General features: G+C 36.0%; 1 protein-coding gene across 1 annotated transcript; it reads right to left on the bottom strand.

The window, feature by feature from the left end:
- Positions 1 to 9837: 9837 nt before the first annotated feature.
- LOC107674454 (forkhead box protein B1-like) lies at positions 9838 to 10728 on the bottom strand. Its single transcript, XM_016468429.1, has one exon. It carries the CDS (start codon positions 10726 to 10728, stop codon positions 9838 to 9840), a length of 891 nt encoding a protein of 296 aa, XP_016323915.1.
- Positions 10729 to 17615: the final 6887 nt, after the last annotated feature.

The raw sequence follows: 17615 nt of genomic DNA, 5'->3' as shown, positions 1-17615 counted from the left end.
TGATCCCAGAGAAGATAATTTTTGTAAAGTCACACACAAAGCAGTGATACACAAAGTATATGCATTTTTATCATGAATTTCTCTAAAAACTGGAAAAGAATTTATTCCTTTGCTTTTGATCCACTCTTAAACTCCAACATACAGCTGGTAAAAGATAGTTCTAAGGATTTCTCCTTGGTGGCAAGTCCATGGAAAGCAGGGAGGTTTCTGTTCACTATTTCTTCTCCTTAGTGGTCAGACTTTTAGTGAGGGATTGGCTATGTCAGAACCTCTTGTATACTTCAAAGCTACCCATTGTTCCTTTCAAACGCAAACTTGGGAAATTAACAGTGCTTCACAAGCGCATTAGACCACCAAGCTCTGAATTACCACTCCAATACACAATGTGATGTTGACACCACCCCCCCTTCAGTCCTGTGGAGCTCTAGGATGGGAGTATTTCTCTTTCTCAGTAAGAGGCTTTACTCCAGCCTTATCTTACCCTTGTAACTGTCTCTTGTTGTCGTGAGTTGGGGTCTTTCTGGGTGTTTTAATGAGTCAGGAGTGGGCACTGTGACCCTGAATAATGAAATCAAATATTTCAGGATGATCACATACAGTGTATACGGAAACATTCAACATGCTTGCCTAAAATATAAAGGGGTGAAATTATGGTTTTCCACTGATTTTCAAATGTCCATTATTTAGATTTTTAATTGACAAAAAGGATTTTTGGGAGGCAATATTTTATGATTTTAAATATAGCCACAGAACATATCCACGTTTAAAATATTTGAATGTTAGGCATTAGATAACAAAATGTCAAGTGGTGTTTATTTTAATGAAGATATAAATAGCACAAGTGCACTTTTAAAGCACCTGTGTTTATTCTGTTACTGTTCTCTGTCAACTCAATGTGAACTGACTTTCAACATCCATTAAAACTTACCTTTAGGATCAGTTGGTTAAATATAAATAAATAAATAGCTCTGAGAAAATCTCTTGCTTTTTTTTTCTTTTTCTTTTTTGTAATCTGATGCAACAGCATTCAGGATGAAATGCAGAAAATTGTTCCACATTTAGTGGAACTGGATTCAGTGAAATGCAAGACATACTATAGTGTGGCAATTGTTTAAAAAAATGAAAACTGAGAATTTTTGATCAATGGCCAAGCTTCCCAGTGATGATCAGAAATGTAAACTTTAATAATGAGCATATAATTAAACCATCAGAACTTTATTCAAACACTGCGCCATGAATCAGACGGTTTATGAGTTCCTGAGAGCTTTGTTTGTTGTAATGGAACTTTACCAGGAGGCAATCTGTTGTCACAGCAATCAGCTGCCATGGCTTGAATAAATCATTCTATTCAACTACAGCTTGTTCTGTTTGATTTGCTTTGACCTAAATAGTACAGCTCACATTGAGGTACAGTTGCCCTTTGTGTGTGTCCATCTGTACTTCTCTGAGTTTCTAGGAAAAATTAAGCCTGGTGTTTGTATGAGTTAAATAATCAGTTCTAGATGTATATCCTGCTCTCAGGAATTGCTAACAATAGTTATTGAAACTATAAAAAGTTATGTAAAAGTTAAACCACACTATTAGTGAATATACTAATATATAAAAAAGTTTTTTTTTTTTTTTTTTAGGAGCTTGTGTACACCACACCCCTGAGTGACGGGCGGCTGGTGGAGCTGATCCCAGGAGGCAGTGGAGTGGTGGTCCGATATGAAGACCGCATGGAGTTCATACGCCTGGTACAGAAATCCAGACTAGAAGAGAGGAGGGAACAGGTAATACTACATTACAAAGTATATTGAGACTATTGTAATTGAGATCAACAAAAAAAGTTTTTTTTTTTTTTTTGTTGTTTTTTTTTGTTTTTTTGCATATTCTGCTGACATGCTTTTGTTCAGTTTTTTTAACTGTGCAATCAATATTGAAATAGGAATCCTTTTCTGCTCTGGTTGAGAGAAGTGGACTTGTTGGAATGAAAACCAAGTCAGTTTCCTCCATCCATTGTGTGATAATTGGCTGAAGTTTAAAAGGGAGCAATCAAATTGACCCAAGAAAGAGTGCTTTTATGGAGGCTTGAGTAATTTACTCTCACAGACTAACTGTTTCCACCATAATCAGCCCACCCTCTTTCTTGAGGCCACGCACCTGTGGAAGACAGAGACATCAGTCCCTGCCCATCCAGGTGTCAGACACACTATCAATACACTTTATAAGCTTCTGTGTTCATATACCACCTCTTGTATGATGAAAAATCAGATCACCATATCTACAGATACATGAAGATATAGTGTTTTGAAGATTTTGTATAGACTGTCTCAATATCATTTTAAGCCAACAAATAGCAAAGGTTAGTTAAAAATGGAAGCAATAGTTGTGTTTGCAATGGATTTGAAACGCATGGAGTTTCATGGTAGTTCAAAGTACACTACTCATTGCTAATTATCTTCTCATTGACTTTGTAAATAGACTGACAATAGAACAAAGTTAACATGAACAAACCACAGAGGAGTTAATCCTAATTACAAAATTACAATTACAAAATTACCCAATTACAAAAGTGTCAGTTATTAGTTCCTGACATTGGGAAGGACTTAACACAGATCAAAGAAATTCAGGCCATTGTTATGAGCCAGAAAAAAAAAGTGTACTCTTCCTTCCTGTTAATGCAACACTGGGAGGAACGGTCTTAAAGCTGAAAGTTGTTTGCTGCCTTGTTTAGTTCATTTAATTTCAAGGTTGTATTATAATCATTTAGATTTAAAAGCTGATAGGTTTAGCTTCTAGCTTCTCATAAAATCCTAATTTTTGATAGATATGGTTGTGTTCCTTCTGGGATCAAAGCTGGAAGCAGCACCTGACCCCCAGCAATACATAACCCCAACTATCTCCTCTATCTGTCCATCTCGCTCTGTGCACTGAAACATGCTGCCCTTTGTCACCTCAGGTGCGAATGACCCTTTGAAGTGTCGTAGAGGTGTTAGTTTATGAGAAACAGTGAAGATTCCTGCCCGGCCTAAATCAACCTGTCAATCAGCGGCTGCAGGGGAAACAGCAGAGCTCAGTCACACATTTAAAACATCACAACACCTGAGAGCTGAAGACACCCTAGAGCTTCAGAGAAGAACTGCAGTTAAGGTGGGGTGTTAATCATTGCATTGTTTTCGTGAAAATGACTGTTTGTGTGAACTGGTTGTTAGGAAAAGTGACGTCCTGAAGCATAGTTATCATGTCAAATCTTTAGCCATCTGTTTATCTACTTGCCCGTATTTGATTATTATACTGGTGATTATACCTTCCTTCAGTGTTGCCAAGTCCGTGGTTATCCCGCGGAATTGGGCTACTTCACCACTGTTGCCGCTGGTTGTTTTTCATGTCTGCGGGTTTAAGCGACCCCCAGAACGCAATTTTTACCTGAGGACACCCCTCGAAATGCGATTTTGGGATAGTTTTGAGTAGCGATATGAGGCAGGTTTAGTTGTGAAAACCTGGCAACCCTGCCTTCCTTTACTCTCCTAATGTGTAAGGGGGAAAGCAGGTTGATACTGTATATTAGTTTGTAATGTTTCATACCTAGAATTTTACTCTCCAGCTGGGACTTGGGACAGTTTCCTTGATTGAACTTGATTAAACTAAAAAAATGTCTTCAACAGTTAATACTGACACTTCTGGAGGCTTATAAGTGATATTGTTGCATGTTTCTTTCAGCATATATGTTATCAGCATTGCTCAAGAGCAGCAGCTGGAGGCCCCGTCATCTTCAGGCTGTCATGAAGGTGGAGGGTCATTGGCGCCACCTTATCAGATCAGAATCTGAGTTTGTATTAGTGAGTGTTCTGACACCAAACTCCTTGAGGGCTTCTTCTTATTACAAGCCTTTTTTCTTGCATGACCCAATAATGTGCACACTACTGTTCAGAAATTTGGGGTATGTCAAGTTTTTAACGTTTTTTTTAACTAGGAAATATTATAATTTAAAATAACTCTTTTTTTATTTTAATATATATTAAAATGCCGTTTATTCCTGTGATTGCAAAGCTTAATTTTCAGCATCATTACTTCAGTCTTCATTGATAGATATGGTTGTGTTCCTTCTGGGATCAAAGCTGGAAGCAGCACCTGACCCCCAGCAATACATAACCCCAACTATCTCCTCTATCTGTCCATCTCGCTCTGTGCACTGAAACATGCTGCCCTTTGTCACCTCAGGTGCGAATGACCCTTTGAAGTGTCGTAGAGGTGTTAGTTTATGAGAAACAGTGAAGATTCCTGCCCGGCCTAAATCAACCTGTCAATCAGCGGCTGCAGGGGAAACAGCAGAGCTCAGTCACACATTTAAAACATCACAACACCTGAGAGCTGAAGACACCCTAGAGCTTCAGAGAAGAACTGCAGTTAAGGTGGGGTGTTAATCATTGCATTGTTTTCGTGAAAATGACTGTTTGTGTGAACTGGTTGTTAGGAAAAGTGACGTCCTGAAGCATAGTTATCATGTCAAATCTTTAGCCATCTGTTTATCTACTTGCCCGTATTTGATTATTATACTGGTGATTATACCTTCCTTCAGTGTTGCCAAGTCCGTGGTTATCCCGCGGAATTGGGCTACTTCACCACTGTTGCCGCTGGTTGTTTTTCATGTCTGCGGGTTTAAGCGACCCCCAGAACGCAATTTTTACCTGAGGACACCCCTCGAAATGCGATTTTGGGATAGTTTTGAGTAGCGATATGAGGCAGGTTTAGTTGTGAAAACCTGGCAACCCTGCCTTCCTTTACTCTCCTAATGTGTAAGGGGGAAAGCAGGTTGATACTGTATATTAGTTTGTAATGTTTCATACCTAGAATTTTACTCTCCAGCTGGGACTTGGGACAGTTTCCTTGATTGAACTTGATTAAACTAAAAAAATGTCTTCAACAGTTAATACTGACACTTCTGGAGGCTTATAAGTGATATTGTTGCATGTTTCTTTCAGCATATATGTTATCAGCATTGCTCAAGAGCAGCAGCTGGAGGCCCCGTCATCTTCAGGCTGTCATGAAGGTGGAGGGTCATTGGCGCCACCTTATCAGATCAGAATCTGAGTTTGTATTAGTGAGTGTTCTGACACCAAACTCCTTGAGGGCTTCTTCTTATTACAAGCCTTTTTTCTTGCATGACCCAATAATGTGCACACTACTGTTCAGAAATTTGGGGTATGTCAAGTTTTTAACGTTTTTTTTAACTAGGAAATATTATAATTTAAAATAACTCTTTTTTTATTTTAATATATATTAAAATGCCGTTTATTCCTGTGATTGCAAAGCTGAATTTTCAGCATCATTACTTCAGTCTTCAGTGTCATATGATCCTTCAGAAATCATTCTAATATGCTGATTTAATGCTCAAGAAACATACATCAACGTAAAAAAAAAAATAATAACATTTTTGATTTAGATTTTTTTTGTGGAAACCACGATATATTTAGTTTGTTTGACAGTGTTTTAGTGCCATTATCTGCCATATTAAAAAATGTATCAGATTAAATTAGATTAAAGTCATGATGTTTTGAGAAAAAAGTCAATTACGAGAAAGTCAGCAATACGAGAATAAAGTCGAAATATTTCGAGAATAAAGTCAAAATATTTTGAGAAAAAAAGCCATAATTATGAGAATTAAGTCATACAATTACGAGATTAAAGTTATAATATTTTGAGTTTAGCCTATAGAAAGTTTAAATGAACAGATTTATTTAAAAAATAATCTTTTGTAACATTTTGAAAGTCAAAGAGTCTTATCCTTTTGATCAATTTAATTCAATGTAATTTATAATCCTTGGTGAATAAATGTATTAATTTCTGTTAAAGAAAAATCTTACTGACCCAAAACCTTTTGATAACGCATTCTTGCATTCTGATAAAAAAAGAAAAAAAGATTTAATGTAAAAAGTGAAGATTCAGAAGACTGAGTTTTTGGTTATTATTTATTTGCCCAGTGCATTTAATGATTGTTCCTCTGAAGGAGACAGAAACTCACAACTATTGTACTTTTTAGTGTTTTTGGCACTGGGCACACATCAGCCACTTTTACATTGTGTGTTGTAAACTAAAAAACTTACACACACAAAAGGGTGCTGTTCCTCTCACTGGAGGTCTCTTAGTGAGACAAAGCACATGCATTTGCCCACTCACAACACCAAACACACAGACATGCAGGGGATTGATCACTCAGACCAGCATTGCTGTGTCAACGCATCCAGTCGCCTGGCAACATGTTGAAAGGAGTGAAGTGCATTGACGGGACACAATAGTCCTGGCCAGTGTTTGCTGGCTGATGTTTTATGGCTGACCAAACAGTCCTTGCCGCTCTTGCTCCACTCCAAAAACTTGAGAGTGTTTACTCACAATACTTTCTTTGAAATCATTTTGTGATCCGGCATCTTTTCAGATGGAGACTGATTTAGGTCTGCAAACATTGATAATAAAATTCAGTGTTTTACAACCTGTAAAAGATTATATAATGTTTTTGATCGCTTTGACAATATTTACCTTTAGTATTTTGCTTTTTAGTTTATACTAAAAAGTCCAGAAAAATCTTCAGTCCAGTGGTCAATGAATGACCATTTAACTGCTGGGAGCTGTTGTTTCTTGAGCTAATATTGGCAGTCCCACCCAGTGGTGTAATTTGTCTCACAGACTCTGCTTAGGAGCATGAATTAAATGTTGACACAGTGATTTCATGCACACACAGGCGTTTGTCTGCATGGGTCGAGCAGAGAGTCTCCCCTGCACCTGCTGCTGCTTTCAGTTACATGCCATGCTGATTATATGGCTTAGCTCAAATATTCTTGCACTGTGAATCCTGTACAAGAGTCATTGTCAGGAGAGAAATCGGGGACACAACAGTGCTGTATTTTATATGCACATTAATTTTTATTCATATAAAGATTTGTGTTTTAAAAGATTCTTTGAATCTAAATATATTGGATAAATAAGGTGGTTATTGAAGGGTGGTAACCGCTGTTTTGGTTAAACAGGTCTTTAAAGACTTATGAACACAGTTTGTGTGCTTGATTTTCACTCTCCAGGCTCCACAGCTTGTTGATTTATGGCCATATAACTATCCCTTCCATCCCCTGCCTGAGCATGTTCAGGTATTTTGCTCATAAATATGCACGCCCCAAATTAATAATGTCACAGAGAGAAATAAATAAGGCTATTTAGCTTACTGCGGGCAAAATTTCCCTCCGAATAAGTTCTGTGAGTTGATTTCAAGCTTGATGACATTAGTTTTTACAGTGATTATAAATAACAGGTTCCTGTCCATTCCATCTCTTGTGTTCCGGGTTAAGGCTGCCTCATTATTCAGGCCACTGCCCACATACATTAAGAAATGGATAAATTACACATGCTAATTACCTTGGATGTTTCTCCATTTTAATGCATTCTTTTAATTAAAGTTGTGTATGAAATGTTATATATAGTGAACAAACAACCTTTAGTATGACTACAGTATATACCTGTTATCTGATGTTTTTGATCACCTAGCAAAACAAAGAGACTTCAAATCTTCTATATCTCAAACGATGTCGTGTCAGTAATGAATTCAAGCTTTCAAAGCTAGAATACTTTTTTCAGTTCCATTTAAATTTAGATGAAAAATGCTTATCTCTTCATCAGATCATAGAGTTTATAACATATGGTGTAAATTCACTGTTCGCATTTACTGTTGAAATGTCTTGTATTAAAAACCTGATGCAAATACAACTGAGGAAAGCCTTGAATTGCCTGATGTGTTTTTCTGTTATTTCACATATATGTATGGACAGTAGAAGTTGATGGCTTATTGAAATGCAGCAGAAAGACTGTCATTTGAAGAATTAAAATTTTCAGTTCCCCATATCAATATAAAGTTAATCGAGTAATTTATATCATTAAAATAAATGTATAGAAAAATAGCAGCTTTTTATTTTGATGGACAAAACGTGTTTAAGTTAAAGTTAAAAAGGCACAAGTAAGTGAAGATCTCTTGACATTTCTTGGTTCATAGCCTACAGTTCATAGATCATAGATTAATTTAATTTATGTGGGCTCAAAATATTTGGAAACTTGAGCCACACTTAGAAATGTAAACAAAAAAATTAATCTCAGAACTAACTCAAGTTAAATAAGCTGTTTTGTTTTATTATGATTATTTTGTCGTTAGCCAACTGGTCATGTATTTTTCATTGATGTGTGAAGTCAGTTCTCCTTAAGATGTGAGTAATCACAGGTATTTCATCACATCAACTATATATAGGCATGTTCCAGTAAAGTTTAGCAAACCAGAAAGTGTACAAATACTTTGTTTTAATTTGTATCTATTTTGTGAAATGTTTTTTTTGTCTTTTTCCCCAAAAGTGTTCTTGTGGTATTTTTCTTATGGCACTTCTTAAATGCCACTGATATTTTCTTAAATGCCAATGACATATACATTTTTTTTATTCAATTCAAATTTTTTATTACATTATTATTTGTTTTTGTTGGTACAAAAACTGTTAAAATACTTTTGGGGGGCCACTAGCTCTACACTATGTATTGTAGATTTATTCTATTAAGACACAAGTCAGGAGGAACCACTGTGGAGGAAAAGAATTCAAAAGGGCCATGCGACTAATCACCGATTGAGGAAATAAGCAAAATATGCAACCTGGCCATGAGACCAGGTAGCAAATATGCAAAAGCAGGTTTGTTCATATTGCACGTCACTTACTATGAATATGAATCAATCTCGATTCGGATTCATTGATTTTAATTAAGTTATGCAGGCATGCTTTTTTAATTTCATAAATTCGCCGCCGATTTTACTAAATTTGTGCAATACAAAACATTAAAGCAAAGTTCTTGCTTTCACCATTAACCATTGGCCCAACAACTGCATTTTGAGCTCTGGATTGTTTGTCTGTTCCTTTCAATTTACAAAAGCAATTTACAACATGTAATTAGGCTATTAATAGACTATGTTGTTCATTATTATTAGGTCTATGGCTGATTTTTTTTTTTTTTTTTTTTTTACCGTGCATTGAAACAAATCTTTTCAACTGTAATATTAATAATACAATATTGAGCAACTCTTTTATACAAATTAAAATGACAAGTCTCAGGATATTTTAATGAGGTTTGATGACAAAGTTTATCATTTATTTCAGGTATACGTGGAAAAGCAGCATGCTAGGCTACATCAGAGCATGTCAACATTATACAGAAAACTTATATAAAACAGCTTTGACTATTTCAACGAAGCGGATAAATTAGGCTGAGCATTGTTCACAGAACAACATCTTTCGATATTTGTAACGTCACACCAAAAGTGCAAATTTCCATTTTTATATTTCTCCACTGCCACACACGGAAACGCTGCAGCATCTGTGCGTATACATGCGATTCTCAGTCTTTTTCTGTTTCTTTAGTACTTAATGTCTATGAGACTTAATGGTTTAAAAATAGACCAAAATCATTTTAAGTTACAAGTAAAATTATCTACATGGAGAATGGTCGTATTGTAATTCTGCTTAATGAACGTTACTGTCCAAAACTCCTTACGCCTGTTCTCACATTTTCATAGTCCGTTGTGCATTTTTCAATAGGACTCTTGACCTTTGATAATATGAGGTAGCCTAAATTCATGACAAATATGTCATAGACAAATTGAACTATAAGCAAACAGAATATTTAATTCCACTGTAATTTGAAATAGTCACTTTCTATCATTTCACATGGTTTCGGATAAGATGGTTTGTATACTGTCAACTTTTTTTTGTCTTGCCTTATGGTCGGTGCCAGTAAATCAGGGTGGATGTGTAAGGAAAGTTTGAAGTCCTTCTTAAAGTTTTAAGTGACCTCTTGACAGTGCACGGCGACCGAATGGAGCAGCGAGGTCGGGCTCGGTGTGGCGGGGCTGCTCTGGGTGGGAGACGTCGGGCTGAGGGACTGTGGAGAGCCGCAGAGGAACGCTGGAAGGTGCGCATGCAACGCCGGGATGGACGCGACCGAAGCTGGAGCGGGTTTGATTGGCACAGGGATCGCCGGTAAACTTTGCGCGCCATGACTCAGGGATTTGAGTGGTACTCCATAGGCAGTATACTCAGCATCTATCATATTACCGCTATACATGTGGGGCCATGCCGTGGTCAACTGATTGTGTATCTGATAACCCGTAGACATGGACTGCATGGTGGAGAAAGCAAGGCTTCCTGGCATTTTGTAATCTCTGGCAATGATGTTTTCAATGGCAAAGGGGTGTTTGAAAGTGGAGGGTTGAGACACACTTAAGTTGTAGCTGGTCATCTGAGGTAGATGTGTCCCTAAAGCAGTCATTCTGAGTCTCGCTTGTTGCTGGAGGTAATGCGCCGCGTCTGAGGGTTTTTGCAGGTGCTCGGAGGTGATCATCACTTTGAATCTCTTGCGGCGCCTCAAGAAGCTCCCGTTTTCAAACATGTCTCCGCAGTTGGGATGGAGAGCCCAGAAGCTGCCTTTGCCCGGCTGTTCCGGTCTCCGCGGGATCTTGATGAAGCAGTCGTTGAAGGAAAGGTTGTGGCGAAGAGAGTTCTGCCAGCGCTGTGTGTTTTCCCGATAATAAGGAAACCTGTCCATGATGAACTTGTAAATTTCGCTGAGCGGGAGCATCTTCTCCGGGCAACTCTGAATGGCCATAGCGGTGAGCGAAATATACGAATACGGCGGCTTCTGATCGCTGTACGTGTTTCTTCCAGGACGAGGCATTTTCCCGAGTGAATTACCTTGAGTTCAGTGATGAATATCTTCAAAAAGCTCCGAGTATGTTGAAAGTCTTACACTGATCCGAAGTGAAAAGTCAGACATCTTAATAATGCAGGTGCTTCCGTTGACACTCACTTAATATCCATACTTGTAAAAAGTTTTCAGCAAGTTAGGCCTATGCAGTGCGTTTCATTCGTTTGTTTTAGGAGTTTGTGAATTGCTGTCCATGTAACTTCAGCACAGAATCCAAATCTCAAAGTCTTCTCTCATGGTCTCACCCGGACTTCTCTGTGTGTGCTAAAGTCTGTGAGCGTCTGTCCCCCTTTTTCTGTGTCTCCTCAAGAGCCCTGTGTTGTCACATGACAATCTTCCTCAAAAGGAGGAGCACGCGCACTGTCTTCTAAACAGTTTTCATTTACACCTCTTTCACGCGACCCGCTACCAATAATATTCATCTCTGCCTGAGAATAGTGCGCTGCAAGAGGCGACTGCGTGTGAGATTATGGCATCTTGTGCACGTGAACTTTGTAAACATACACAGAAGATGGACTGCCAGTCATTTAAGGAAAAAAAAAAGCCTGTCTTCTTAGTAGACCTCACGTAGGCTATATAGCCTATTTAAATCATAGCTGCTTCTCCGTTAAAAAACATGAGTTTGAATTGAATGCAGCCTAAGAGTGTTTATTTTGTCCAGAAACAGTATAAATGACGTCTAAATGAGACTGCAGTTGACTTTATAAGACGTTGAAAATACGTCCAACAATGACCACATCTGAACTAAATTTTAACCTCTTAAAGACGTCAATATTGGACGTCCAAAAGACGTCGAAAAAAGACGTCATAAAAACTTTCATTCTGGCTCTTCAGGGGACGTCATTTCAACGTCCGAAAAAGACGTTGAAATGACGTCGTTTGGACGTACCTTTGCTCAGTGGGAAGGCTGGTGTCTTTGAGGTGACTTTTGTTTGTCCGCTCAGCAACCATAATTCAAATCTTATCGATATTATAGGCCTACTCCCGAATTAGTTCTGAAGCATAACTTTACAATTTTTTGTTTTTATTTCCAATTTGAAAATATTTTTCTAATTAGAATCATAATTAACTTTTAAAATAGGATACATAGTAATTTATTAGGCTATATTTACTTTATACTGCGATTACAAAATGTTTCCAGCTATTATGTTCTTGTTGCAACATCTTTATTTTCATCCATTTAATTTTTGTCAGTTCTACTCAATTGTCTTCATCATAGGCTAATTAAATTTAGTGTTCTAACGCGTGCGACTTCGTAACGCTGGCATCCGTTTTGTTTTACTTAAACTTTAAGACACCAATTAAATATTTGACTTTTAATTAGCTGTTTATTTAGAGTGCAATGTTCTGTAGCCTATAACCATAATAACTGCGTTTCTTTAGGAGGTCTGATAGCCTACTTGACTGTTTATGTCATTCTTTTACTAGCCCTGCAAAGCTGGACAATCACAGACCACACGCAGACAGCTTCCCATTCACACTGCTGAAGAACGGAATTCATGTGCATATAAGCGCAATTGCGATACATGCTGGATATAGCTTCTATATTTTTTTTTTTAAATAACTGAACGCGTTTATATTCAAAATGAGTTTGAAATAAATCCATAAATTCCTTGACATTTATTCTCAGAGTGAAGTTTTATTAAAGTAATTGCGAAGTAATTTAGAACGTCGGCGTGAGGAGGATCATTGCTACATATTTCATAACTATTTATTGTTAATTAATTTTTATATAATTAATACATTCTATTAGCCTACTTAATGACTTCTAACAGATGGAAATGCATTTTATTGTAGGCTATTAATGTACGAATTAACAACATTAGAGGTTAGAGGTTAATTAAAGGAATTAATTTTATTCAGATCATCAATAAAATCGAAGAATATGTTTTTATGACATGTAAACAAATTGTTTGATTGCCATGCATATAGAGAGAGTTGTTTGTAATTTTTATACTATTGTATATTTTATTGTAAATCTTCACCGATAAATATAGGCTAGTAGTGTCCGGGATATACAGAATGTATAGTCTTGGAGAAGTGCTGGCATATGGAATGAGTGTGTGTAAACTGATGAGTCCTATAAGCACAGGAGGACTGTCATTGGTTTGAGGAGGGGTGATGTCAAGTGCCTTTGATTGGAGGATGAACTTATAAATCATAGAGTTCTTTTATCTTTTTATAATAGCACACTTAATTTGAGAAAGATGTCTAAAGACCCCATAAAATATGAAAAGACATTTAAAACACACAGTTGTAATAACAACACTAATTCTATAAATATTTTATGCATAATAAAAAATAATCGTAAAATATTTTCAAACCTCAAATTACTTTGTAACTGATTAACATTAAAAAGTAAAGGTCATTAGCTCAAATTAAGTCAACTTAATTATAATGAGCCTATAGCTTTAATACACAAGTGAATATTGAATCTGTACTATTGTCTTTTATTGTTGTCATCAATACATTTGGAAAGGCATAAACAGCTGGAGGAAGGAAGCATTGAATTATACAGAATGTACCAGCATTCTCAGACCTAACTGCTCCTGATAGAGTGCCCATGTATGTGGCACCCTTGACCACTACAGCACAGGGTAAGACTGGGAGCAGGTTGATGCTGTATGCCGTGATGAATGATATTTAGTCCAATGGAGAACATATGACGCATCTGTGTCTGATAGATGAGACTGGCCTGTAAATACAGCCCACTGATGACACCATGTTGTCTCATCCTCAGCCAGCTCAGAGCTTCAGTTATTCTTTATTATAGCTTTTTGTGCTCGGTTTTGTGTTTATATTCTGTTCTTTACTGCATTTACTGGTCTTTTGCTATATATTTTTTAATTTCATGATCTGAAAGTTCTGGTAAAACTTGTTAAAATATAACAAGAATTAAAGAGTGAACTGACTTACAATACCAATTCCTATTCACAACTTACAGTATTAATGCTTTTATATAAGAGCTTGATGGGGCAGCAATGACAGGTCACCAAGAGTTCGTGAAGATACCAAGGATCGTCTGTTTGTGGCTGTCAGCATTACAGCAACCAGGCCTCACCTACAGCAGGGCAACAATTTGTAGTGTAAGAATGACAACAGTCCTGATAAAGGGTTGACAGGTTAGTGTTGTGAGGTGAAAGATTCCTGTAATAAGTGGCTGAGGACATGTAAAACTACTGTTCAAAGATTTTAAGTCTGTAAAAAAAAATGTTTTTGAAAGATAGGCTCACTAAGGCTGCATTTATTTGTTAAAAATCCGGTAAAAACAGTAGTGTGGAATATTATTACAATTAACAATAATTGTTTTCCTTTTTAAAATGTAATTTATTCCTGTGATGGCAAAGCTAAATTTGAAACTGAAATGAACAACGAAAAAGTCTTTATTGAAAATTTACAGACCCCAAATTTTTTAACTGTTTGAAGAAGCTCCTCCTTGATTTTGTACTTTATAAAAATAATAGGCCATTAATGTTTTGTTTGTTTGTTTGTTTTTTGACAGACCTAAGATCATCAGAGTAGCTTTCTTTTAAAAAAAAGGCCCCGTGTAGACCAAAATCTGGGATTTTTGATTCAATATTTGGATTTAAGATTTGTGTGCCTGCTGTCAGTGAGATCATAGATGCTTTGTCATTTAAAATGAAAGCACTGAGTTGTCAGTTGCCTTCAAGTACAGCTCAGAGTTATTGTAATTAGATTTTAAAGTGGATTATTGACCTCTCAGCCTCTTATTTTGTTCTCAAGAGTCACAGAACATGGTGTTTGTTTCTGCCCTCTTGTTTATTAATGCTCAAGTGTGTATGTATGAATGCATCTATGCGCATACGTTACGCTCTCTGATAGGAGTCTGCTCTGAAGTGTGATGGCTGATGATGAGCATGTTTCATGCAAGGATGCAGCTCTTCCTCCTCTTAAGACGGCCGTGCATTCCTGGTCCTGTTGCAGAAACATCTTCTCTCAGATGGTAATGAGACCAGAGGAAGTATTGCGCCACTGTGTGCACCCTCTCAAATGCAGTGGTAATGTGTGACATTACAAAGGTTTTTCATTACAAAGAGCCTCGTCCTGATTTTTGCCATTGTGACATTTCATTCTGTCATTTTTGGCAGATGCTACTGTTGTTTTTGTTAAACTAAAACTATTAAAAATTGATTTCATTAACTCAAATGAAGCTGAAATAAAATAAAATATAAATACTTCAACTAAAAATGTTGTTTTGAAAACTAACCGAAGTAAGTTTAAGTGCTAACATTTCTAAAATTATAATAAATTGAAATAGAAAAAGCTAAATATAATAAAATGACAAAAGCAAATAACAAATATTACAATTCATTCAAATGAAAACTGAAAATATGAAAATAAAAGCTAATTCAAAATATAAGTAATAACGAAAATATCTGACAAATCTGAAAAATATTTTGGCACATGATTTCATTTCATTAAATAATTAAAATCTTGATATTGGTCTCTTTTGAGGTCACATAAACTTTCTGTATTTCAGCTACTGAAACAACTATGAGGTTGCATATTCGTCCATATTACCCTTTTCTGTCATTTATCTTCTTAGGTTTAAAATACTTAAAAATGTTTTAACAATTGGACATTTATTTAAAAACTAAATGAATTCATACAATATTGAGTGTAATTTATAAAATATATTTGTATTGGGAAATAGAGATACATTGTGCTGACTAGAAGCAGTTGTGAATGCAGTATAAAGTAAAGCAGCAATACAACAGTTCTTTAATTGTCACTCTCCCTTCTACTCAGAGGGCATCATGAATATTTAATAAATAATTAGCAACACCATTTTTCCTCAGGAGTCATCACAAGTCTAATTGCATTGTGAATTAAATGTTGAGCAACGTTATGGGTGGTTCCCGTATTCTGTGATGTCAGGAGAGTTCAAGCAGTATCACTCTGATCAAAGAGCTTTAATCAGGAGGCAAGTCTGTGTGAGGCTATAGCTTGCTCAGTAATATGCTAATGAGATGTCTCTGTCAGAAAACATGCTGGGAGGAGCTATTCTAATTAAGGAGATTCAGAGGAGCAGCCTTTTCACTTACACTTGCATATTCATTACAATAAATGCACTATGCAAATCGAATGTGGTAGTGTGGTAATGCCCTGTTAATTTATTCAAATTTATCAGATTTATTAGAACACTTGTAAAATGGACCACTCTAATTATGGCAACGTCTAAGCTAGACCACTTATCTTGATGTGCATTTGTGTCATTGTCCGAGATGAAAGCTTATGCTGTTTTTGGTATTTCATCAATAGTAAAGGTCATGTTCTGTATCATAATATAAATCTCAGTGCAGTCCAAGTATTGTTCATTTTTTGTAATCATGGACATTGCTGAATAATAATTTTTTTCCAATTTTTCTTTAGGAAAAAAAGGTTTATCAGATTGTTCAAATCTCACAATTATGCTTGTTTTGTCTTTAACTATAGAAAGCCTATCATATTGATATGCAAGATGCCTCAAAATTATCAGCACGATCAAAAGCCTTCTGTTGTCAATATGCCTTCTGTTGTCTGATTGATAGTTTATACTTTTTTAGCAAGTAAAATGCCTTAAAGCTACTAAAGTACAATTCTAAAAACATACCTCTTCTTTTTGATGTGAAAGCTTTACTGATTTTTATAACGCATGTTTTATTTATTTATTTGTTGGTAATATTTCAAGATGAACACTTCATGGACTTACGCAACTGGTTTACTTGATTATCCATACAGAATTTTCTGTTAGAAAAGAATCATGTTAAAATGTGAGTATCAAATATGATCAGTGGTGGACGAAGTACACAAATCAAGTACTTGAGTAAAAGTACAGATACATATAATAAAATATTACTCCAGTAAAAGTACTCCTTTTTCAATTTTACTCGAGTGAAAGTACAAAAGTACTCGATTTTTTATGTACTTAAGTAAAAAAGTACTGATAGATAGATTTATTTTGCAATTTTATATAGGCTACTTCATTTAAATTTATATTAGCACATATTTTTTATAATCCTACTGCTCAAAATACCTGGAAATTCCCCAAAATAACCACTATATGGAGTCAAGATATATTTTTGTCGTTGATATTGACTGTTGACGAGAGTGATGTAGTAATGTTCACTATGAAGCTTACACTGCGATGTACCTGAGAGAAAACAGATTTGACCATCTGATTTTCACCAGTAAGAAAAAAGTGTTTTAAAGCTTGTTGTTTTGCAGAACATCACAGTTATATATGACATGAGAATAAGGCCTGAAGTTAGGAAGAACATTTTAAGGAAAATATAATTATATTTTCATAATGATTTTTTTTCTTCTCAAACCTTGTCTGTGGTGTAAAACCACCCCTGGCCAAATGCCCCCAGAGGGCATCACTTCCCACTTTGATAATTACTGTAGTTACCATGTTCTGAACATCACATCCTTTCTTTTCCCTCAGATGTAATCTATCTAGGTGGTTGAATAAAAATATTTGGACTTTATATCTAAAAATTACCTAAACTTAGCACCAGCAAGCTTGTTAGCTCGACAGTTAGCATCAGCTAACAATATTTACTTATTTTCAGTATGGTTATGAATAAACATTCATATCTGTCTACTCCGCTAGTTAATCCAAACAATATAAAAATGTATACTGTTGATAAACAATATAAAAACAGACGTCACATAGGGCTAAATGCGTAGCATTTTAATAAAACTGTTAACGTTACGGCACCGGGGAATATGAACGCGCATTAATTATTTTATTTCGTCTGTGTTCTTTTACTGTTTCGGGGTTTTTTTAACCTAAAATAGAGACACAGATGTTGATGTGTCTGCATTCAAGCATTTCAGTGGGCTTAAATAGA

Source organism: Sinocyclocheilus anshuiensis, unplaced genomic scaffold (genome assembly GCF_001515605.1).
Source record: "Sinocyclocheilus anshuiensis isolate Anshui unplaced genomic scaffold, SAMN03320099.WGS_v1.1 scaffold1037, whole genome shotgun sequence".
NCBI lineage: Eukaryota > Metazoa > Chordata > Actinopteri > Cypriniformes > Cyprinidae > Sinocyclocheilus > Sinocyclocheilus anshuiensis.
Note: the sequence above shows the minus strand (reverse complement) of the source record. Positions and strands in the feature narration are given on the sequence as shown.